The sequence below is a fragment of the Carcharodon carcharias genome, chromosome 1 (genome assembly GCF_017639515.1).
Source record: "Carcharodon carcharias isolate sCarCar2 chromosome 1, sCarCar2.pri, whole genome shotgun sequence".
NCBI lineage: Eukaryota > Metazoa > Chordata > Chondrichthyes > Lamniformes > Lamnidae > Carcharodon > Carcharodon carcharias.
Window position 1 is genome coordinate 142091763 of NC_054467.1, and position 23746 is coordinate 142115508.

General features: G+C 44.1%; 1 protein-coding gene across 4 annotated transcripts in view; it reads right to left on the reverse strand.

Annotated features, from left to right (window-relative positions):
* Window positions 1-23746, reverse strand: part of atp8a1 (ATPase phospholipid transporting 8A1) — a 474917-nt gene that overhangs the window by 358896 nt on the left and 92275 nt on the right. For all 4 annotated transcript variants that reach the window (XM_041186502.1, XM_041186517.1, XM_041186510.1 and 1 more), the window contains one exon: window positions 1758-1803. In XM_041186502.1, coding sequence (XP_041042436.1) covers window positions 1758-1803 — 46 coding nt within the window. The remainder of the gene's footprint in view (window positions 1-1757; window positions 1804-23746) is intronic.

Below are 23746 nucleotides of genomic sequence, written 5' to 3' on the forward strand. Positions count from 1 at the left end.
TGAAGACTAGCATCTATGATACTGCAGACCTCAGGAGGTGGCCGAGATGGATCATCCACTCGGTACTTCTGACTGAAGATAGTTACAAAGGTTACAGTCTTTTGCACCAATGTGCAGAGCTCTCCCATTATTGATGATGGGGATGTGTGTGGAGCCTTCTCCTCCTGTCAGTTGTTTATCTGTCCACCGCCATTCATGGGAGGACTGCAGAGTTTTGATCTCATCCGTTGGTTGTGGAATCGCTTAGCTCTGTCTATTGCATACTGCTTTTGCTGTTTAGCATGCATGTAGTTCTGCCTTTTACCTTCATCAGGTTGACACCCCAATTTTAGGTATGCCTGGTGCTGCTCCTGACATGCACTCCTGCACACTTTATTGAACCAGGGTTGATCGCTTGGCTTGATGGCAATGGTACAGAATGGGGATTTCCAGGCCATGAGGTTACAAATTATGGTTGAATACAATTCTGCTGCTGCTGATGGCCCAAAGCACCTATTGTGTTGAAGTTACCCTGATTCAAGTGCAGACTATGTCCTCTGGCTGTTTTGGACAAGGTAAAATAGTTTGCCTAGATTATCTAGCCCTTTTAGAATTCTAAAAGCAGCAATCATATCACCCTCAACATTCTCTCCTGAGCCCATTATTCCGTCACTCTACATTAGGTCATGAGGAGCGCATAGCGTTGGGCTCAATTAAGGAGCATCTTTAACCAACCTTAAGTTCTGATAATGGTTACTGTTTCAGTGAAGCAGTAAAAGGTTGGATGAAATGCTAGCATTTCTGCAACTGCTCTCAGAAAAGTAACATGGGGTTGATTGAATTACTTTAACATACATGAAGGAAAGACTAAAGACTAAATAAAGCAAAATACTGCGTTGCTAGAAATCTTAAATAAACAAAGGAAGTACTGGAAACACCCAGCAGGTTTGGCAGCATCTTTCGAGAGAGAAGCAGAATTAATGGCCTAGATTATCACTGAGTAGGAATGACTCAACTCAGGAGCCCTTTAAAAATGGTAGGGAGGAGGGTCCCGATTCTGGGATTCCTGACAAGTCTGATTTTCAGGATTGCATTCAAATTCAGGATTGCTGCGAGCCTGCATCCAGCATTCCCGGGCTAGCCAATTCCATTGCGAAAACAGGCATGTCAGACAAGGTCTTTAAGGTAACGTATACCATCACCTGCTTAAGGGTCCTTTTGAAAGGTGACTGCAAAGGTCCTTTTCATGACCCCCATACCCACCCACACCCTCATGGCCCCTATGCCAAGCCTCATTGTGCATTCTTGGTTGATAGTCCAGAAATCCATTAATAATGCCCTTCAGGGAAGGAAATTTGTGATCCTTACCTGGTCTGGCCATTGCTCAGAGAATTGTCAGTAACTCATCAGTTACTCCTCGAGAGTTTACCCAAAACTGCCAGGTAGCTTCTTTTGTTCGGGGGTCACAAGCAGACATAGGATCAGCAATTTTAGGAGTCTTTGCTCAGTTTTAAAATTCTAGAAGTAGCAATGAGCAGATCTAGAGATATTTTATGAAAATATACATTGCGCGGTTTTAGTTCCTCACACTCTGCACAGATGCTGCCAGACCTGTTGTGTATTTTAAGAAAATACAATCTGTATTCTAATATGAAAATTGCCACATGGTTATTGTGGATCTCTGCATGATTTGAAAAATGAATGGGATAGTTAATTGAGATGGCTGTTTTATCTACACGTAACTTAAGTTAGCATAGTTTCAATAGTTATGCTCTTACCTTGTGCTTTTTTCTTGTTCACTCCACTATCAGCTTTCTGTCTTTTCTGTAAAAAAGCAAATAAGTTGGTTAGACCATTCATCTACAGGTAAATGTGTCAATCACGTTTATGTATTCCTTCAGACAACCACAAGGCTTAATTTATCTGCCAATTTTGACTCTTCCCCTTTATCAGATCTAATGGATTTCTTGTTGGGTTACAGTTTCATCACCAGTTACCCTCCAGTGAGGTGCGCCCAATGAGTGAACAGACTACTATGGGAAGGTACAGCAATTGACCTAGACTTGAATTTGGCCAGACTTTGCTAAGATTTCTAGATAAAATGAATTCAATGTCTTTAAAATGTTAATGGTGGAGGGATTGGGAGGGGTGCCGAGGTGGAGCAGAGAAGCAGGTGAAAGAGTCAGAGAGTCATTACAGCGCAGAAGGAAGCTATTCAGTCCATTGAGCCCTTGTCACCTCTCTTTAGCGCAGTGTTATCAGCACTCTATATTTTTTAGCCACCTCTGGCAATAGAATTTCAAAACACTGTTGCTCCCTGGTAGAAAGGAAAAACATAAATCCTTCTCTATCCCTTTTTCACATAAGCTATCCTTAGTATATTGCAATTATCAAAATAACTTTATTGTTAAAAATTATAAAAAGCAAATTGCAGAACTGGCAGAATTATAATCCACAGGAAGAAATCAAATGTGCCAGATAAAATAGCAAATTGCACATTTTCAACTCAACAGTACAATTTCTAAACAAAGATTTTTTTTAAAAGTGGATTTATTTCATATAACAAAAACGCTCCTTCCTCTTGCCAATTTTCAATATTGCATAAGAAAACAGATTTCAAAACAGGAGGTTAGCTCATGCTCCTATGTGGGCCGATTAATTTTCCTGTATTAATTGCATCATGATCTCAAGTCCTCCAATCTGAGGATTAAAATCTTGCATATATGGAGTCTCCATTCTGCAAAGGCAGGGTGACACAAAAAAAGCTTCACACCATGGGAAAAGTTCATTTCTCGCATGTGTAGAAGAACCTGCTACCAGTAATGTGTACACAAGATGCATTCTGAAAGGTCAAGTGCCTGCAGATTGTAGCATCCTTTAATGGCAGCAGCACAGATCTAAAGAGAAACTGCTGCTGCTACAAATATTAACTACACCTACCATTAGGAAAACTAAGGGAACTCAGGAACGAAGATTGGGGACAAAATTTTTAGAAATTATCGAAGTTCCAACATGGAAATAGCCTTTTGATTTAACCAGTTTGCATTAGTGTTTTCCTTCCAAACAAGGCAGTTCAAGAAGCACAGCTCACCACCACTTTCTCAAAGGCAACTAGGGATGGGCAATAAATGCCAGCCCAGCCAGTGAAGCCCACATCCTGTGAATGGCTGAAAAAAAAAGCAAATGGTCCATCCATTCTCATCTTGAATGAGAACAGTTCCTGCCTCAACCACTAGTCCTGAATCCTACAGCCTCACAACACTCTGTATGAAGAAGCTTCTCCACCCCTGTTCTAAATTTCAAACTTAATTTTATACCTATGGCCCCATGTTCCAAACCCCTCACCTAATGAAACAGTTTGCTTCGCTCTACCCTGTTCCATCCTTTAATAATTTTGAAGGCTTGTAACAAATTATCCTGTAAGTTGAAAGAGGCAAAGAAATTGATAAGGGAAGAACTACTTTTATTAGCTGCATTCTTCCCCTGACCCCCATTTGCTGCTGCAGAAAATAATTTATTTTATATCATTACACAGAGGAGCTATCAAGTAATTCTCACCTGAACCAGAGCATTGCAGATTTAAACATCACTCCAGGGATTTATCTAAAATAAGTTAACACTTCAGGTGCAGTATTGAGGCCATGCTGCGCTGTCATGGTGCTGTCTATCAGAGAAGATGTTCAACCAGAACAGGTAGACAGGGCCTTGGTTTACGTAAAAAAAAAGACTTCATGGCATTTTTTTTTTAAATCGGAAGAACTCCCTTTACAAAAACAGAATTACCTGGAAAAACTCAGCAGGTCTGGCAGCATCGGCGGAGAAGAAAAGAGTTGACGTTTCGAGTCCTCATGACCCTTCGACAGAACTTGAGTTCGAGTCCAGGAAAGAGCTGAAATATAAGCTGGTTTAAGGTGTGTGTGTGGGGGGCGGAGAGATAGAGAGACAGAGAGGTGGAGGGGGCGGTGTGGTTGTAAGGACAAACAAGCAGTGATAGAAGCAGATCATCAAAAGATGTCAACGACAATAGTACAATAGAACACATAGGTGTTAAAGTTAAAGTTAAGTTTGCTGATATTATCTAAACGAATGTGCTAATTAAGAATGGATGGTAGGGCACTCAAGGTATAGCTCTAGTGGGGTTTTTTTTTATAATGGAAATAGATGGGAAAAGGAAAATCTTTATAATTTATTGGAAAAAAAAAGGAAGGGGGAAACAGAAAGCGGGTGGGGATGGGGGAGGGAGCTCACGACCTAAAGTTGTTGAATTCAATATTCAGTCCGGAAGGCTGTAAAGTCCCTAGTCGGAAGATGAGGTGTTGTTCCTCCAGTTTGCGTTGGGCTTCACTGGAACAATGCAGCAAGCCAAGGACAGACATATGGGCCAGAGAGCAGGGTGGAGTGTTAAAATGGCAAGCGACAGGGGGGTTTGGGTCATTCTTGCGGACAGACCGCAGGTGTTCTGCAAAGCGGTCGCACAGTTTACGTTTGGTCTCTCCAATGTAGAGGAGACCACATTGGGAGCAACGAATGCAGTAGACTAAGTTGGGGGAAATGCAAGTGAAATGCTGCTTCACTTGAAAGGAGTGTTTGGGTCCTTGGACGGTGAGGAGAGAGGAATTGAAGGGGCAGGTGTTGCACCTTTTGCGTGGGCATGGGGTTGTGCCAATAGGAGGGGGTTGAGGAGTAGGGGGTGATGGAGGAGTGGACCAGGGTGTCCCGGAGGGAGCGATCCCTACGGAATGCCGATAAGGGGGGGTGAAGGGAAGATGTGTTTGGTGGTGGCATCATGCTGGAGTTGGCGGAAATGGCGGAGGATGATCCTTTGAATGCGGAGGCTGGTGGGATGATAAGTGAGGACAAGGGGGACCCTATCATGTTTCTGGGAGGGAGGAGAAGGCGTGAGGGCGGATGCGCGGGAGATGGGCCGGACACGGTTGAGGGCCCTGTCAACGACCGTGGATGGAAAACCTCGGTTAAGGAAGGAGGAGGACATGTCAGAGGAACTGTTTTTGAATGTAGCATCATCGGAACAGATGTGACGGAGGCGAAGGAACTGAGAGAATGGGATGGAGTCCTTACAGGAAGCGGGGTGTGAGGAGCTGTAGTCGAGATAGCTGTGGGAGTCGGTGGGTTTGTAATGGATATTGGTGGACAGTCTATCACCAGAGATTGAGACAGAGAGGTCAAGGAAGGAAAGGGAAGTGTCAGAGATGGACCACGTGAAAATGATGGAGGGGTGGAGATTGGAAGCAAAATTAATAAATTTTTCCAAGTCCTGACGAGAGCATGAAGCGGCACCGAAGTAATCATCGATGTACCGGAGAAAGAGTTGTGGAAGGGGGCCGGAGTAGGACTGCAACAAGGAATGTTCCACATACCCCAAAAAGAGACAGGCATAGCTGGGGCCCATGCGGGTACCCATAGCCACACCTTTTATTTGGAGGAAGTGAGAGGAGTTGAAGGAGAAATTGTTCAGCGTGAGAACAAGTTCAGCCAGACGGAGAAGAGTAGTGGTGGATGGGGATTGTTCGGGCCTCTGTTCGAGGAAGAAGCTAAGGGCCCTCAGACCATCCTGGTGGGGGATGGAGGTGTAGAGGGATTGGACGTCCATGGTGAAGAGGAAGCGGTAGGGGCCAGGGAACTGGAAATTGTTGATGTGACGTAAGGTGTCAGAGGAATCACGGATGTAGGTGGGAAGGGACTGGACAAGGGGAGAGAGAAGGGAGTCAAGATAACGAGAAATGAGTTCTGTGGAGCAGGAGCAAGCTGAGACGATCGGTCTACCGGGGCAGTTCTGTTTGTGGATTTTGGGTAGGAGATAGAAGCAGGCCGTCCGAGGGTGGGCGACTATCAGGTTGGAAGCTGTGGGAGGGAGATCCCCAGAGGAGATGAGGTCAGTGACAGTCCTGGAAACAGTGGCTTGATGTTCAGTGGTGGGGTCATGGTCCAGGGAGAGGTAGGAGGAAGTGTCTGCGAGTTGACGCTCAGCCTCCGCGAGGTAGAGGTCAGTGCGCCAGACAACAACAGCACCACCCTTGTCAGCGGGTTTGATGACAATGTCAGGGTTGGACCTGAGAGAATGGAATGCAGTAAGTTCAGAGAGAGACAGGTTAGAATGGGTGAGAGGAGCAGAGAAATTGAGACGACTAATGTCGCGCTGACAGTTCTCAATGAAAAGATCGAGAGAAGGTAAGAATCCAGAGGGAGGGGTCCAGGTGGAGGGAGAATATTGGAGATGGGTAAAAGGATCCGTTGAACTGGGAGAGGACTCCTGCCCAAAGAAGTGAGCCCGGAGACGAAGACAGCGGAAGAAGAGTTCAGTATCATGCCGAGCCTGAAATTCATTGAGGTGAGGGCATAAGGGTATGAAACTAAGTCCTTTGCTGAGCACTGAACGTTCAGCATCGGAGAGGGGAAGCTCAGGGGGTATCGTGAATACACAGCTGGGGTTGGGACTGGAAGAAAGGGTGGGGACGGAGGGACAGGCAGGGGTGGAGGGTCCTAGATGGGTGTTGGTGTCGATGAGTTGTTGGAGCTTGCGTTCCTTAGCACTTGAGAGAAAGAGAAAAAGTTTCTTGTTGAGGCGTCGGATGAGCCGAAGGATAAAATGAAACTGGGGGCACGCGCAGCTTTGAAAAAGGGTACGGCAGTGCTGCTGGAGGTGCTCTTCTTCCGCCGTCTTCGTCTCCGGGCTCACTTCTTTGGGCAGGTATCCTCTCCCAGTTCAACGGATCCTTTTACCCATCTCCAATATTCTCCCTCCACCTGGACCCCTCCCTCTGGATTCTTACCTTCTCTCGATCTTTTCATTGAGAACTGTCGGCGCGACATTAGTCGTCTCAATTTCTCTGCTCCTCTCACCCATTCTAACCTGTCTCTCTCTGAACTTACTGCACTCCATTCTCTCAGGTCCAACCCTGACATTGTCATCAAACCCGCTGACAAGGGTGGTGCTGTTGTTGTCTGGCGCACTGACCTCTACCTTGCGGAGGCTGAGCGTCAACTCGCAGACACTTCCTCCTACCTCTCCCTGGACCATGACCCCACCACTGAACATCAAGCCACTGTTTCCAGGACTGTCACTGATCTCATCTCCTCTGGGGATCTCCCTCCCACAGCTTCCAACCTGATAGTCGCCCAACCTCGGACGGCCTGCTTCTATCTCCTACCCAAAATCCACAAACAGAACTGCCCCGGTAGACCGATCGTCTCAGCTTGCTCCCGCCCCACAGAACTCATTTCTCATTATCTTGACTCCCTTCTCTCTCCCCTTGTCCAGTCCCTTCCCACCTACATCCGTGATTCCTCTGACACCTTACGTCACATCAATAATTTCCAGTTCCCTGGCCCCTACCGCTTCCTCTTCACCATGGACGTCCAATCCCTCTACACCTCCATCCCCCACCAGGATGGTCTGAGGGCCCTTAGCTTCTTCCTCGAACAGAGGCCCGAACAATCCCCATCCACCACTACTCTCCTCCGTCTGGCTGAACTTGTTCTCACGCTGAACAATTTCTCCTTCAACTCCTCTCACTTCCTCCAAATAAAAGGTGTGGCTATGGGTACCCGCATGGGCCCCAGCTATGCCTGTCTCTTTTTGGGGTATGTGGAACATTCCTTGTTGCAGTCCTACTCCGGCCCCCTTCCACAACTCTTTCTCCGGTACATCGATGATTACTTCGGTGCCGCTTCATGCTCTCGTCAGGACTTGGAAAAATTTATTAATTTTGCTTCCAATCTCCACCCCTCCATCATTTTCACGTGGTCCATCTCTGACACTTCCCTTCCCTTCCTTGACCTCTCTGTCTCAATCTCTGGTGATAGACTGTCCACCAATATCCATTACAAACCCACCGACTCCCACAGCTATCTCGACTACAGCTCCTCACACCCCGCTTCCTGTAAGGACTCCATCCCATTCTCTCAGTTCCTTCGCCTCCGTCGCATCTGTTCCGATGATGCTACATTCAAAAACAGTTCCTCTGACATGTCCTCCTTCTTCCTTAACCGAGGTTTTCCACCCACGGTCGTTGACAGGGCCCTCAACCGTGTCCGGCCCATCTCCCGCGCATCCGCCCTCACGCCTTCTCCTCCCTCCCAGAAACATGATAGGGTCCCCCTTGTCCTCACTTATCATCCCACCAGCCTCCGCATTCAAAGGATCATCCTCCGCCATTTCCGCCAACTCCAGCATGATGCCACCACCAAACACATCTTCCCTTCACCCCCCCTTATCGGCATTCCGTAGGGATCGCTCCCTCCGGGACACCCTGGTCCACTCCTCCATCACCCCCTACTCCTCAACCCCCTCCTATGGCACAACCCCATGCCCATGCAAAAGATGCAACACCTGCCCCTTCAATTCCTCTCTCCTCACCGTCCAAGGACCCAAACACTCCTTTCAAGTGAAGCAGCATTTCACTTGCGTTTCCCCCAACTTAGTCTACTGCATTCGTTGCTCCCAATGTGGTCTCCTCTACATTGGAGAGACCAAACGTAAACTGGGCGACCGCTTTGCAGAACACCTGCGGTCTGTCCGCAAGAATGACCCAAACCTCCCTGTCGCTTGCCATTTTAACACTCCACCCTGCTCTCTTGCCCACATGCCTGTCCTTGGCTTGCTGCATTGTTCCAGTGAAGCCCAATGCAAACTGGAGGAACAACACCTCATCTTCCGACTAGGGACTTTACAGCCTTCCGGACTGAATATTGAATTCAACAACTTTAGGTCGTGAGCTCCCTCCCCCATCCCCACCCGCTTTCTGTTTCCCCCTTCCTTTTTTTTTCCAATAAATTATAAAGATTTTCCTTTTCCCATCTATTTCCATTATAAAAAAAAACCCCACTAGAGCTATACCTTGAGTGCCCTACCATCCATTCTTAATTAGCATATTCGTTTAGATAATATCACCAACTTTAACACCTATGTGTTCTATTGTACTATTGTCATTGACATCTTTTGATGATCTGCTTCTATCACTGCTTGTTTGTCCCTACAACCACACCCCCCCCTCCACCTCTCTGTCTCTCTATCTCTCCGCCCCCCACACACACACCTTAAACCAGCTTATATTTCAGCTCTTTCCTGGACTCGAACTCAAGTTCTGTCGAAGGGTCATGAGGACTCGAAACGTCAACTCTTTTCTTCTCCGCCGATGCTGCCAGACCTGCTGAGTTTTTCCAGGTAATTCTGTTTTTGTTTTGGATTTCCAGCATCCGCAGTTTTTTTGTTTTTATCTTAGTTTTGAACTCCCTTTACCCTGCTCAATCTTCACCATTCAAACAACATCAGTCGAATAGGTTAAAAGGCGATTCATTTCATTGCTATGTGGGACCTTGCAATGCACAAATGGACTCTGTGTTGGTGTATAAAACAGTGAGTAAACTTAAAAATTAATTATTTGGCTGTAGAGCACTTTGGTTCAATGTGAGGACATGAAAGGTGAAATAACTGCAAATTCTTTTACAATCTATAAACTGCTTCAATTGTATTCACATTGCAAAAAATTTCATGGCCTACCTAAGCATGTCCTTGGTTCTAGATAAGAAACCATGTTTTAATCGTTCTTATTAGAAACTTATACCTCCATTAATGTCACAACAACTTTAGAATATTCTCTGCAGAGACAGTCTGTTTCGCTTAATTGGAGAAGAATCCACACCCCTCTGCATTGTAGGTAAATACATGATTCAACGTGAGATGTTTCATCTCGATATTGATTGTTCACAAGACAGTTACTTGTCAAAACAAATCATTTGACTTTTTTCAAGCATGCATGCTGGTTAGCTACTGTAAATACTGTCTCACCATAGGGATGAGATGATTGATTGATCATTTGTTCACCTGCTTGTTGAAGCAGGATCTGGTACTTCTTCAAATAAATTTGCTTATATTGAGGAGGGATGTTTGTACTGTAGCCTGGCCTAGTATCGTATGGTAATTCAAGCATCTGGAGTTCTTTTGGATGTGACAAGCTGGATTTATTTCCTTACCTCAAGACATTTCGATCATACTAGACTGTAAGATAAAGAAACTAAAGGCTTATTTTCATCAGAAGTGTTAATCTTCCTCCCCATCTGCTGACACAGAAAATATTTATCTGACAGTAGCTAATCATGTGACTTCTCTGACAAATTGAGCAAAACACACTTATTGCTGTACATCTGGGTATTCATTTTTTCATTGTTCATTGTTGTATTCATTGTTGCAAAACTACAGTTGAACACGACACCAGCCTCTCAATCACAGGGAAGCTATGTGCACCATCAGGCACAGACAACTGGTGGCACAAAAGGGTCATTGTAGCTTAACCCTCGGGCGTGTTTTGGGTCTGATAAAAGCATGCATCTCCACATGGGTCAGCGGTCATTTGCACATAATAGCTTGAGAATTACCACAGTTATCCAAGCAAAGTTTAAAGAGGTCAAAGGAACTATAACTGATTTAATGAGCCATTCACAGTTGAGGAAAGCATGCACTACAGGCAGGGTCAGCCAGGTACCTGGATGTAGTACTCTCGCCTGAGTCAGAAGGTTCTATGTTCACTCCAGGACTTTAACACAAAAATCAAGGCCGGCTCTCCAGTGCGGTAGAGGGAATATTGCATAATTAGAGGTACCGTCTTTTGGTTGATGTTGAACTGAAAGCCTGTCTGTCTTTCAGGTGGACTTAAGCAATCCCATGGCACTACTTGAAGAAAAGGAGGGGACTTATCCATGTAAAATGTTAGAGCCACAGGTTCATAAGCAAATACGAAGTTAGGGAGAGGCAGAAAGGAAGAAAGGAGCAAGAAAAAGCAGGGTGAGATAGGCTGGAAGACAGAAGTGATTTAAATCAAAAAAGGATGATGTTGCAAGACAAAAAGATAATAGGATAAGTAAAGAAACAAAAGATGGGTCTAGACAAGATGTAAATGGCAAGAACAGAATTATTACCAATAAAAAATGGGAGCAGTGGTTATGATCTGAACTTGTGAACTCAATGTTCCATTAACTTTCATTAAGTTTCATTAGAACAGCACATCGGGGACAAAGGGGGAGTGGAGTGGAAAATTGAAATGGCAAGCAACCAGAAACTCAGGGTCATGTTATCACACTGAACAGAGATGGTCAGCAAAGCGATCACCCAGCCTGTGTTAGATCTTCCCAACGTACAGAACACTGCAAATGATTATAAATTAGTTTGAAAGAAATACAAGTAAATCATAGCTTATCCTGAAAGCAGCATGTGGGGGCCCTGGGTGATGGGATGGGAGGGGGTTAAGTTAAAGGGCAGGCACTGAATCTGTGCTTGCATACGAAGGTATCATGAGAAGGGAAGCCAGGGCTAGAGGTGATGAAGAGTGAACCAAGATGTTGTAGAGGGAACATTGAAATGGTGAAAGCAGAGAGAAAGATGTGTTTGGCAGTGGCTCTGGAGGTGGAGGAAATGAAGGAGAATAGCACCCTCTTTTAAAATCAAATCTTACGCCATTCTTAGGTGCGGTCAACCACCTCTCCTCCTCTAAAGCAGCCAGCCTCTAACTCATTTTGCAGTCTTCCCAAACTTACAGTCATCACCCACTGGGGCTCTGGCCAAATCCAGAAAGTCCAACAGTCAGTGGCAAAGGATCCTTGTCAGCAAAAACTTGTATTTATATAGCATCTTTAATATAATAACACATCTCAAGGCACTTCACAGCAGTATTCTAAAACAAGAATTTAAAGTTGATCCACAGAAGCAGTTATTAAGGCAAATAACCAAAATCTTAGTCAAGGGGGGATATTTTAAGGAACATTTTATAAACGAGGAGATAGAAGTAGAGAAAAGAGGTTTAGGGAAGTAATTCCAGAGCATAGGGCACAGACAGCAGAAGGCATGATTACTCATGGTGGGGCTATTAAAATCAGGGATGCTCAAAAGGCCAGAATGAGAGGAGCACAGACATGTCGGAGGGTTGTGGTGCTGCTAAAGATTAGAAATAATGAGGGGCTATATTATGGAGGGTTTTGAAAACAAGGATGAGAATGTTAAAATAAAGGTATTGTTTAACCAGGAAAAAAAATGGTCAGCAAGCATATCAGTGATAGGGTATGGGGACTTGGTGGGAAGGATGTGGACAGAGTTTTGGATTACCTCAAGTTTATGGAGGGTAGAATGTAGGAGACCAGTCAGGAGTCTGTTGGAATAGTCAAGTCTTGACACAACAAAGGTGGGAATGAGTTGAGGCAGGGGTGAATTGGGGCAATTTTATGGAGGTGGAAATAACCAATCTTAGTGATGGTTCAAATACATGGCTGGAAAGCCAAGTTCAGGGTCAAATATGACACCAAGGTTAACAGCAGACTGGTTCTGCCTCAGAGAGTTGCCAAGGAGAGGGATGGAATTGGAGCTAGAGTCTAATTTCAGTGCTACTTTCAAGCACCTACAAAAATAGCTGATTCGCTTTTACATACCTTTGTTTAGTAAAAAATAGTTTTGCTTGTGCTAAGTGAGGGATTTGGGTTAAAGGGGTTATTACAACTAACTTTTTGAAAACTGTATTTAAATTCTGGTGCTAAAAGGTTAAATTGAGGATAGGTTACATACATTTTTGAAACGTATTCCCCATTGTTTAGAAGGTTGGGGTGTGATCTAATCAAAATGTTTAAAACTAAAAAACAGCATTTGATAGAATAGATAATGAACAGCTATTCCCTCTAACAAGATATTCCATAACACAGAGAGACAACCTTAAAAATTAGAGCCAGGCATGAAATCAGGAAGCACTTGCTCACCCAGAATGAACATGTGCTTAATGCGTCTCCCAAAAAGGGAAGCTGGGCCAATTGAAAATTTCAAGACCAAGACTGCTAGATTTTTACTGGGTATGGGCAACATTGGATGTGTGTCAAAGGCAGGCAAATGTGGCCTCACACCAGTATAATGAAATATCAGCTGCCAAAGTACAAGCAGTTTAAGATACACGATAGAAAGAGACAGGATGAAGAGTGCATGGAGTTAGTAAACATATGCTCAAGCTAATAAAACTCCCCCACACCATCTGGCTCTGTAAGCACTCTTGTTCTTCTTGGCTGCATATCCAGGTTAAGTATTTGTTAAAAACTTAACATTTTAGGTGGCAGCCTCCAATGGTCCTATGGAAAACCACTGATTATAGTTCACATTTATACAATGCAACAGGCCTGGCATCAGCGTTGTTCAGGGTAGCCTAATTTCATGAAGGAGCCTCAAACAAGTGTTGAGCGTTGTACTTACATTTGTAAAGAGTATAATTCTTGTTTCAGGCACTGGACACGGCTGACAATACCTCAGCTTTTACTAGAACATTGGGTGCTTAATTCATCCCACTGCTTAGGAGTCTGTTTTACACCTTTCTCTTCCTTGCTTCCTGCATAGTAGCCACGAGCAGCATTCTTTTTCACATGGCAGTCTTCGCAGTATCACCAACTTTCCTCACAGCTGCTTTCTTTCTTCACATTCCAGACGTGCACTTTCCATTCAACACCTTCCCATTCCGCTTGCAGCTTGCTCCTCTGCCTTGCAACATGTGCACAACAAACAGAAGCTAAGAACATGGGTACACTTTCCTTTCCAGTAGACAGTCATCAACTCTTGCCCTCTCTTTCCACATCACAGAGTGAGGACCTAAGCGGCCACAGCAGGTGCAACGGTGATTGCAGCAATAAGTATAGGGGCAGACAAGGCCCCCCAAGACACACGCTGCACAGATTTGAGCAGCAACAGAGCAGGAGACAAGGCTTCCGGACAGAGTATCGACCAGAATGACATTGCACCCTTGTTCAAAAAACGGTGTAAGGATAACCTCAGAAACAACAGACCTTCATTTCAACCTCAGTGGCGGGGAAACTTTTAAAAATGATAAATCATGACAAAATTAACAGTCACTTCGTCAAATGCAGATTGATTAAGGAAAGCGAGCATGGATTTGTTAAGGGCATATCTTGTTTAACTAACTTAAATGAGCTTTTTGATGAGGAAATGAGAGAAGGACAATGAGGGTAATACAGCGAATGTGGTGTACATGAATTTCCAAAAGGCATTTGATAATTCACTATATAACAGGCCATGACCCCACCACTGAACATCAAGCCGTTGTTTCTAGGACTGTCACTGACCTCATCTCCTCTGGAGGTCTTCCCTCCACAGCTTCCAACCTCATAGTCTCCCAACCTCGGACGGCCCGCTTCTACCTCCTACCCAAAATCCACAAACAGGACTGTCCCAGCAACCGATTGTGTCAGCCTGTTCCTGCCTCATGGAACTCATTTCTTGCTATCTTGACTCCATTCTCTCTCCCCTTGTCCAGTCTCTTTCCACTTACAGCCGCGATTCCTCTGACACCCTACATCATATCAACAATTTCCAGTTCCTGGGCCCCAACCGCCTCCTCTTCACCATGGACGTCCAATCCCTCTACAGGATGGTCTAAGGGCTCTCCGCTTCTTCCTCGAACAGAAGCCCGAACAATCCCCATCCACCACTACTCTCCTCCGTCTGGCTGACTAAACAATTTCTCCTTAAACTCCTCTCACTTCCTCCAAATAAAAGGTGTGGCTATGGGTGCCCGCATGGGCCCCAGTTATGCCTGTCTCTTTATGGGGTATGTGGAACATTCCTTGTTCCAGTCTTACTCCGGCCCCCTCCCACAACTCTTTCTCCAGTGCATTGATGACTGCTTCGGTGCTGCTTCATGCCCTCGTCTGGACCTGGAAAAACTTATTAATTTTGCTTCCAATTTCCACCCCTCCATCATTTTCAAATGGTTCATCTCTGACGCTTCCCTTCCCTTCCTTGACTTCTCTGTCTCAATTTCTGGTGATAGACTGTCCACCAATATTCATTACAAGCCTACCGACTCCCACAGCTACCTTGACTACAGCTCCTCCCACCCCGCTTCCTGTAAGGACTCCATCCCATTCTCTCAGTTCCTTCGCCTCCGTCACATCTGTTCTGATGATGCTACTTTCAAAAACAGTTCCTCTGACATGTCCTCCTTGTTCCTTAACTGAGGTTTTCCACCCACGGTGGTTGACAGGGCCCTCAACCGTGTTCAGCCTATCTCCTGCACATCCGCCCTCACACCTTCCTCTCCCTCCCAGAAACATGATAGGGTTTCCCTTGTCCTCACTTATCATCCCACCAGCCTCCAGATTCAAAGGATTATCCTCCATTTCCACCAACTCCAGCATGATGACACCACCAAACATCTTCCCTTCACCCCCCTCAGCGGCATTCCGCAGGGATTGTTCCCTCTGGGACACCCTGGTCCACTCCTCCATCACCCCTTACTCTTCAACCCTCTCCCACGGCAGCTTCCCATGCAACCGCAGAAGGTGCAATACCTGCCCCTTTACTTCCTCCTTCCTCACCATCCAAGGACCTAAACACTCCTTTCAAGTGAAGCAGCATTTCACTTGCACTTCCCTCAATTTAGTCTACTGCATTCGCTGCTCCCAGTGCGGTTTCCTCAAACACAGACTAGGTGACCGCTTTGCGGAACACCTTCGGTCTGTCCGCAAGCATGACCCAGACCTCCCTGTCGCTTGCCATTTCAACACATCACCCTGCTCTCATGCCCACATGTCCATCCTTGGCCTACTGCAATTTCCAGTGAAGCTCAACGCAAACTGGAGGAACAGCACATCATCTTCTGACTAGGCACTTTACAGTCTTCCGGACTGAACACTGAGTTCAACAACATTAGATCATGAACTCTCTCCTCCACTCCCACCCCCTTTCCGATCCCCCTTTTTTCCAATAATTTATATAGATTTTTCTTTTCCCACCTATTTCCATTATTTTTAAATGTATTTCCATCCATAGTTTTATCGCTACCTTTTAGCCTATTTTGATCCCTTCCCCCCCCCCCACCCCACCCCCACTAGGGCTATCTATACCTCATCCTGCTTTCTACCCTTAATGTCACCATTAGCACATAGCTAATATCACCACCATCAACACCTCTTTGTCCTTTTGTCTATGACATTTTTTGGCAACCTCCACCTATCACTGGCCCTCTATCTAGCTCTACCTGTCCCACCCCCCTTAAACCAGCTTATATTTCACCTATTTTCTATTTTTCCTTAGTTCTGATGAAGAGTCATTCAGTCTCGAAACGTTAACTGTGTTCCTCTCCGCAGATGCTGTCAGACCTGCTGAGTTTTTCCAGGTATTTTTGTTTATGGCATGGATACAAAGTTGGCCGAGTGACTGGAAATGGTAGTAGTGAATGATTGTTTTGCAGACTGGAAGATGATATATACAGGATTTTTCATGGGGTCAGTATTAGGACCACTGTATTTCTTGATCTATATTGATGACCTAATGTCAGTGCACAGGGAACAATTACAAATTTGTGGACAACATAAAACGTGGAAGTTTTGTCAACCATGAAGAGAACAGTGATAGACTTCAAAAAGGCTGGTGGAATAGTTGGACATCTGGCAGATAAAATTTAATGCAGAGGATTGTGAAGTGATACATTTTTGGAGGAAGGATTCCAAAAAGCGAAAGAAATAAAGTGTACTATTTTAATGCGTACACAAGAACACACCAGAGGTATAAGTGCACAAATCATTGAAGGTGACAGAGCGAAGTGGAAGTGCAGTTACGAATGTGATATTTTATAAGATAGTTATGTTTTAAACTGTCTCTTATAATCCAAGGTAAAAAGGGAGCATGTGACTGCCTGCTAGTTCTACCTGGCAATAAGCCAACGTGACCTAATTATCATGGGGCCCAAGTCAAGAGAAATTAAAATTCACATGCCAAGTTTAACAGCTGAAAACAAAGAATAGAGCTGCTGCCTCTCTCATGGGTAGACTTATAGACTCTCAGTCAGTTTGATTAAAAGTCCTGATCACAGAGCGAGTCCCAAAGACACAGGCTTTTTTTTTTAGCCTTTTTCCGCTGTCTCTGTTAGCTACCAGACAGAATGCGGATGGGAGGACATTCTCCAGCTGAAGAGACAGAATCAGAGGAAATTTAGGAACACTGGAAGATTTGCCCTGGAGTGGCCAGGAAAGGAATCACCAGACTGAGCTGTGCTGCTGGAGGTTGGTTCAGAATTTCTCAGAAGACGGAGGGAAAGGATCTTCGATGGTCACCGGGCATATGACTCAGTGAAAGACAGAAAAGCAAGTCCTTTGGATGCCCAAGTAACTTTGGGCTAGTGCCTGTAAAGACACCAATTCTGTAGAGAGCCTGCTGTAATGAATAATGTGGCTTGAGGTTTTCAAGTTTATGAAAAAGCTTATAAGGGACTAAGCTAATAAGCTTAGTGTATTAGTTGCCAACAAAGTAATGTTTAGTTTAGATATTGATTTTAGTTTGTTACAGTAAAGTCTTAAAATATGAAATACTGTGACATGTTCCTTTTGCGTCAGTCACTGGGGACTCAAATCTTTTTTCAAAAGTTATCAGTCTCTACGGAGGTCATAACAGTGTAATAACATAAGGCAGACAAGATCCTGAGCTTTATTAATAGAAGCATAGAGCATAAAAACAAGGAAGTTATGGTGAATCTTTATAAAACACAGGCTTGGCCTCAACTGTAATAATTTGTCCAATTCTAGACACCACACTTTTAGGAAGGATGTGAAGGCTTTAAAGAGGGTGCAGAAAAGATTTTCAAAAATGATTCCAGGGATGAAGGACTTTATTTATGTGGATAGGTTAAGAAAAAAAGCCCCAGCTCATCCTGAGAAGTTTGAGAGGAGATTTGATTGAGGTGTTCAAAATCATGAGGTGTTTGGACAGAGTAGATAGGCAATAACTATTCCCACTGGCAGTAGAGTGGAGAACCAGAAGACACTGAATTAAGCTGAACAGTAAAAAAAAGCGAGATGAGGAGGGGTTTTCTTTTAAACTCTGAGTGATTGGAATCTTGACTTGCACTTCCTGAGTGTGTGGTGAAGCAAGATTCAATTGTGACTTTCAGAAGAGAATTGGATTATTGTCCAAATAGAAAACAATTGCAAAACCACAGGGAAAAGGCAAGGAAATGGAACTAACTATGAATTGCTCTTGCTGACACAGGCATGACAGGCTGAATGGCTTCCTTCCATGCTGCAATCATTCTATGATTCTGTCATAAAATCATGCATAAGTGAAAGATGTATGACCAAGGGGGGTCCCACATAACATGAACCTTTTCAATATTGAAATCAGTAGCCTCTCTTAAGCAGTGAGAGTTAAAGGGCTGATTGAGGCCAAGGACTTAGCTGAACAGTGTCTCTTGACTATTAACCCACTTCATTCAAGCAACTTACTGAATCTAAAAACACAAAAAGCAGCCAATTGGCCCATCGTGCCAAAGCACTGAATTCAATCTGCCGTGCTTCTGCCCATTTCGCCATTTTGTCTGTGCCATCCTCAAGCCTATACTTCCTCATCCTTTTCTGATTCTTTTCCAAGTTTTGTATGTATCCGCAAAGTTTATAACATTGCTCCCTGGACCAGAGTCTAGGTTCTTTATAAAAATTTCAAAGAGTAATGAAACCAAAACTGACTTTTGGGGAATTCCATTGCAAACCACTCCCAGTCTGAAAAACATCCATCCACCATCATTCTTTGTTTCCTGTTACTGAGCCAATCTTATATCCATACCTCCACCTTTGCCTCAATTTCACAGACTTTCATCTGTAATATGCCTCCTGTGTTGCATTATCTCAAATGCCTCCTGAAAGATTATATATGCACATACTGCAATACCTTGATGAACTTTCTCTGTTCCCTCAAGGAATTCAATCTAGTTAGACACAAATTACCTTTAACAAATCCACGTTGGCTCTCTTTGATTAACCTACGCTTTTCCAAATGTAAGTTATTTTGTCCTGGATAACTTTCTCACCATTGTTGTTGGGCTGACTGGCCTGTGGTTTCCTTGTTTATACATCTCCCTTTGAAAGGCCATGGCCGCAGCTATTTCTATCTTTGCTTTATTCAGCAACCAAGGATGCATTTGACCTGCACCAAGTGACTTATCAACCTTCAGTAATGTGTATCTTTTTAGTATGCCTTTGTTTTGTTTTCAAATTTACTCTTACACAGAATGTGGACGTCGCTGGGTAGGCCAAAATTTCTTGCCCATCCCTAACTGCCCTTGAGAAGGTGGCAGTGAACCACTTTCTTGAACAGCTGCAGTCCATGTAGTTTATGTACACCCACAGTGCTGTTGGAAAGGAGGTCCAGGATTTTGACCCAGCAATGCTAACGGAAAGGGGTTCTTTTACCAAGTCAGGGTGGTGGTGTTCCCACGCATCTGCTACTCTTGCCCTTCTTTGTGGTGATTTTGGAAGATGTTGTTGAAGGAGCCTTGGTAAGTTCCTGCAGTGCATCTTGTAGAAGGTACACACTGCTGCCACTGTGCATAGGTGGTGAAAGGAGTCAATGCTTAAGGTGATGGATTGGGTGTCAACGAAGTGGGCTGCTTTGTCCTGGACAAAGCTTCTCCAGTGTTGTTGGAACTGCACTCATTCAGGCAAGTGAAGAGTATGCCATTACACTCCTGACTTGTACCTTGTAGATAATGGACAAGCTTTGGGGAGTCAGTAGGCAAGTTACTCGCCACAGAATTCCCAGCTTCTGACCTGTTTTTGTAGTTTATATATTTAGCTTGTATTTATATGGCTAGTCCAGTTCAGTTTCTGGTCAATGGTAACCCCCAGGATATTAATAGAGGGAGTTTCAGCAATGGTAATGCCTTGAATGTCAAGGAGAGATGGTTGGATTCTCTCTTGTTGGAGATGGTCATTAGCTGGCACTTGTGTGGTGTGAATGTTACTTGCCACTTACCAGCCCAAGCCTGAACGTTGTCCAGGTCTTGTTACACATGGACAAGTCTGTTTGAAGAGTCACAAATGGTGGCCATTACACAATCATTAAACATCTCCACTTTCTGACCTCATGACGGAGGGAAAGTCATTGATGAAGCAGCTGAAGATGGTTGGGCCTAGGCCACTACCATGAGGAAGTCCTGCAGTGATTTCCCAGGACTATTCCACTATTACTATCCTGTCCATAACTTCCCTCTCCTCTTCTAATGCAACCTTCACATTGTCCATTTCTTTTGTGAAGGCGGATGTTGAATACTCATTTAATACTTTAACCATGTCCTCTGCCTTTAAATGAAGATTTTAATAGGGTCAAAATTTTCCTTAGCTGGCCATTTACACTTCATGTCTATAAAATACTTTTGCACAATTTAAAGATGCTCACTAATCTTTTGAGGTATTGGGAAGCTTGCTCTGACGTTTCAGTGTCATGGCTGAAATTATGGAGGAGTCCACTTCCAGCCTGTGAGATGTCATCTCACAAGCATTAGCACATTCTAGTCCATTTTGAAACAGGTGGCTACTTCTTATGGATGCTGCAGCAAACCCTGACTGGAGTTAATGTTATTAGCTATCGCAGCTTTGATGGAAGCTCAAATGGCTGTTGTGAAGGCTCCAAGCACCTACACATGAGAGGGGTTATCCAAATTAGAGCGCATGATGGACCATATAGGTAGGGGTTTTCAAAAAGCTACCAATCTGCAGTCTGCACTCTCTCAGATCAGTGAAAATAAAGCCAGTGGTAGTGTCACAGGGCGAGCAGGAGTTTCCCTCTCTCTGGTACCAGTACGTCAGTGCCATCACTATCCCCTCAACCACGATGCCAGACAGCCAGCAGGAACAGTATGGCCTGGCAGCTACAAAAGCCATGTAATTTGGAGCCAGGCTTAAAATCCCAGATGGTATTGGTCATAAGTATTGCAAGGGTCCCCACATAAACAATAACATTCTTCCTTCACCTCTGCTGAATCCACTAGCAGAACATCTCTTAGTGGCAGTCAATTTAGTAAACCTTATCTTAAGAGAAGCACTGCAGGTTGATCACTTGGGTGTCAAAAGAGTTCAAATTTAAGTGTTGAAATTAAAATATAGACATATTCCCGATTTTAAAACACACTCACTGCAAGCCTTAATTGTCTTGACTATATTTTCCAATGCAATCGTTGCATATGCAGTCAGCTACAGTGCCTTTCCTTTTAACTCAGATCTGCAGTTCACTTTACCTAAGGCAACCTTTTCAAAAGATCCCATCTTGCAAGATGAGGCAGGTCTCTAAACCATCCAACCAGTTTCTTTCTTATAGGATACATGAAGACTGTACAGTTATACTCAAAAAACCTTCAGGTATTCACCTTTCTACTACTCATTCTGTTAAAAAAACTAAACAAAACATGCAACTTTGCTGCTGTTATAGGTCAAATCTCACTTTCAAGCTAATTGTTTAAGCTAACTAGCTGTGCATTCTCTGAATCAGGTTATACATGCTTTTTATTTCCCAATAGGCAGTTTGTCTCCAATGCACACAATGCATACAATGAATCATTCACTTTTTCCCACAATGGTAGGTGATTATCCTACCAAGTGGTCATCAGCATTACCACTCTGAATTAAATGTCTCCTCTTTAATGTAGAAGCTTATAGCACCTGCGTTTCTTCAGGTAAGCCTTTGCCGGGTGCAATGAATGAAATCTATTCTTGGCTATTCAAGGTTCATAATAGTTTATTCAATCACAATGGCATGAAGTGCTTAAAATTAAAGCCAACAGCTACTCATTGACTCCAAGTTACAGTAACATGCAAAAGTTATGACTGTCCAGTCAACGTGGATAACTCATTAGTAATTTCACGTCACAATTAAAATACATGCTTTTCCCTTTAAATTAGCTCCTTGTAAACAGAATCTAACATTATAGCAACATAACTTTTTTTTAAAATCCCTTAAGGCCATATATGTGAATGGCTCAAAAGGTTACAGTCCTCTTGACCCTACAGATGCTTAAAGTATGTCACCAACTGTGTACTGCATGTGCCATTCACATCAAGGTGATGAAGCAGATATGCATACTGCTACTCTGATAGGTTATCATTTTTCGACAAAGTTTATTTAGCCACCAATCACAGACAAGTTAGTTTGAAAATAGGTGGAATGTACTGACATTCTTTGTGGGTTTTGGTCATTAGATTCAGTTCCAAGTTTTCTAAGATTGCTTAACTGTTAAAGAGAAAGAAATGTTCCAAAAATATTGTAGTGAAAATAAGTCATCTGAATGTGACCAATACTTTTAAATCAAGTGGCTCTCATTTGCACAGTTAATTAGTGTCATTTTTTTTTTAAAAACTGTACCGTCAAATTGTATCCACTAGTGAAATGTGGGAAGTCAGGGACACTTCCAGTGTCCAGGGTGACCACGTGTACAGGAAGTGTCACCAACTGCAGCTACTCGAAATCCACGTTTCAGAGCTGATGCTGTGGCTGAAGTCACTGTGGAGCATCCATAAGGATGAATTCTTCGTGGATAGCACGTACAGTGAGGCTGTCACACCGCAAGTAAAGAGTGCACAGGCAGAAAGGGAATGGGTGACCGCCAGACAGAGTAAAGGCACCAGGTCGGTAGTGCAGGAGTTCCCTGGGTCCATCTCCCCCTCTAACAGATTTTCTGTTTTGGATACTGTTGGGGGAGATGGTTTCTCAGGGGAATGCAGCAAGAGCCAAGTCCATGACACCACGAGTGGCTCAGCTGTATGGGGGAGGGGGGGGACAAAAAAAAGAGGGCAGCAATAGTGATAGGGGATTTTATCATAAGGGTGAACATGTAGATGTTTCTGCGGCCGCAAACATGACACCAGGATGGTATTGTGCCTCTCTGGTGCCAGGGTCAAGGGTGTCACTGAGCAGCAGCTGGGCATTGTGAAGGGGAAGGGTGAACAGCCAGAGATCGAGTTCCAAATTGGTACCAATGACATAGGTAAAAAGAGGGAGGAGGTCCTGAAAGCAGAAAATAGGGAGCTAGGAAATAAATTAAAAAGCAGGACCTCAAAAGGATTACTTCCAGCGCCACGTGCTAGCGAGATCAGGAACAGGAGAATAGACCAGATGAATGCATGGCTGAAGAGATGGTGTAGGAGGGAGGGATTTAGATTCCTGAGGCATTGGGACCGCTACTGGGGAAGATGGGACCTGTACAAGCTAGATGGGTTGCACCCCAATAGGACCAGGACCAATATCCTTACAGGGGTATTCGCTAGTACTGTGGGGGAGAGTTTAAACTTAAGTGGCAGGGGGACGAGAACTTGAGTGGGACACAAGAGAGAGAAACAACGATAGGAATGAAAGACAGAAAAGTAGAAAGCAAAAGTGGAAGGCAGAGGAAACAAGGGCTAGCAGCAAATAGGGCCATAGTACAAAAAAAAATGCAAAAATGTTAAAAAGACAAGTCTAAAGGCACTGTATTGCAAATGCCCTGTGCATTCAGGTAAGGTAGGCAAATTAACAGAGCAAATAGATTTAAATGGGTATAATATGATTGCGATTACAGAGACATAGTTAACAAGGTGACCAGGCCTGGGAACAGAATATCCGACAGTACTCAATGTTTAGGAAGGACAGGCGAAAAGGGAAAAGAGGTGGGGCAGCGTTGTTGGTTAAGGATGAAACCAGTGCAACAGTGAGAGGGGATATGGCTTAGAAAATCTAACTGTAGAATCAGTCCGAGTGGAACTAAGAAGCAACAAGGGGTAGAAAACATTGGTGGGAGTTGTTCTACAGGGTTCTAAACAGTAGTGTTGAGGTTGGGGCAGCATTAAACAGGAAGTTAGAGATGCAGGTAACAAGGGTGCTATAGTGATCATGGGTGACTTTAATCTACATATACACTGGGCAAACTAAATTAGCAATAATACTGTGACGGATGAATTCCTGGAGTGCGTATGA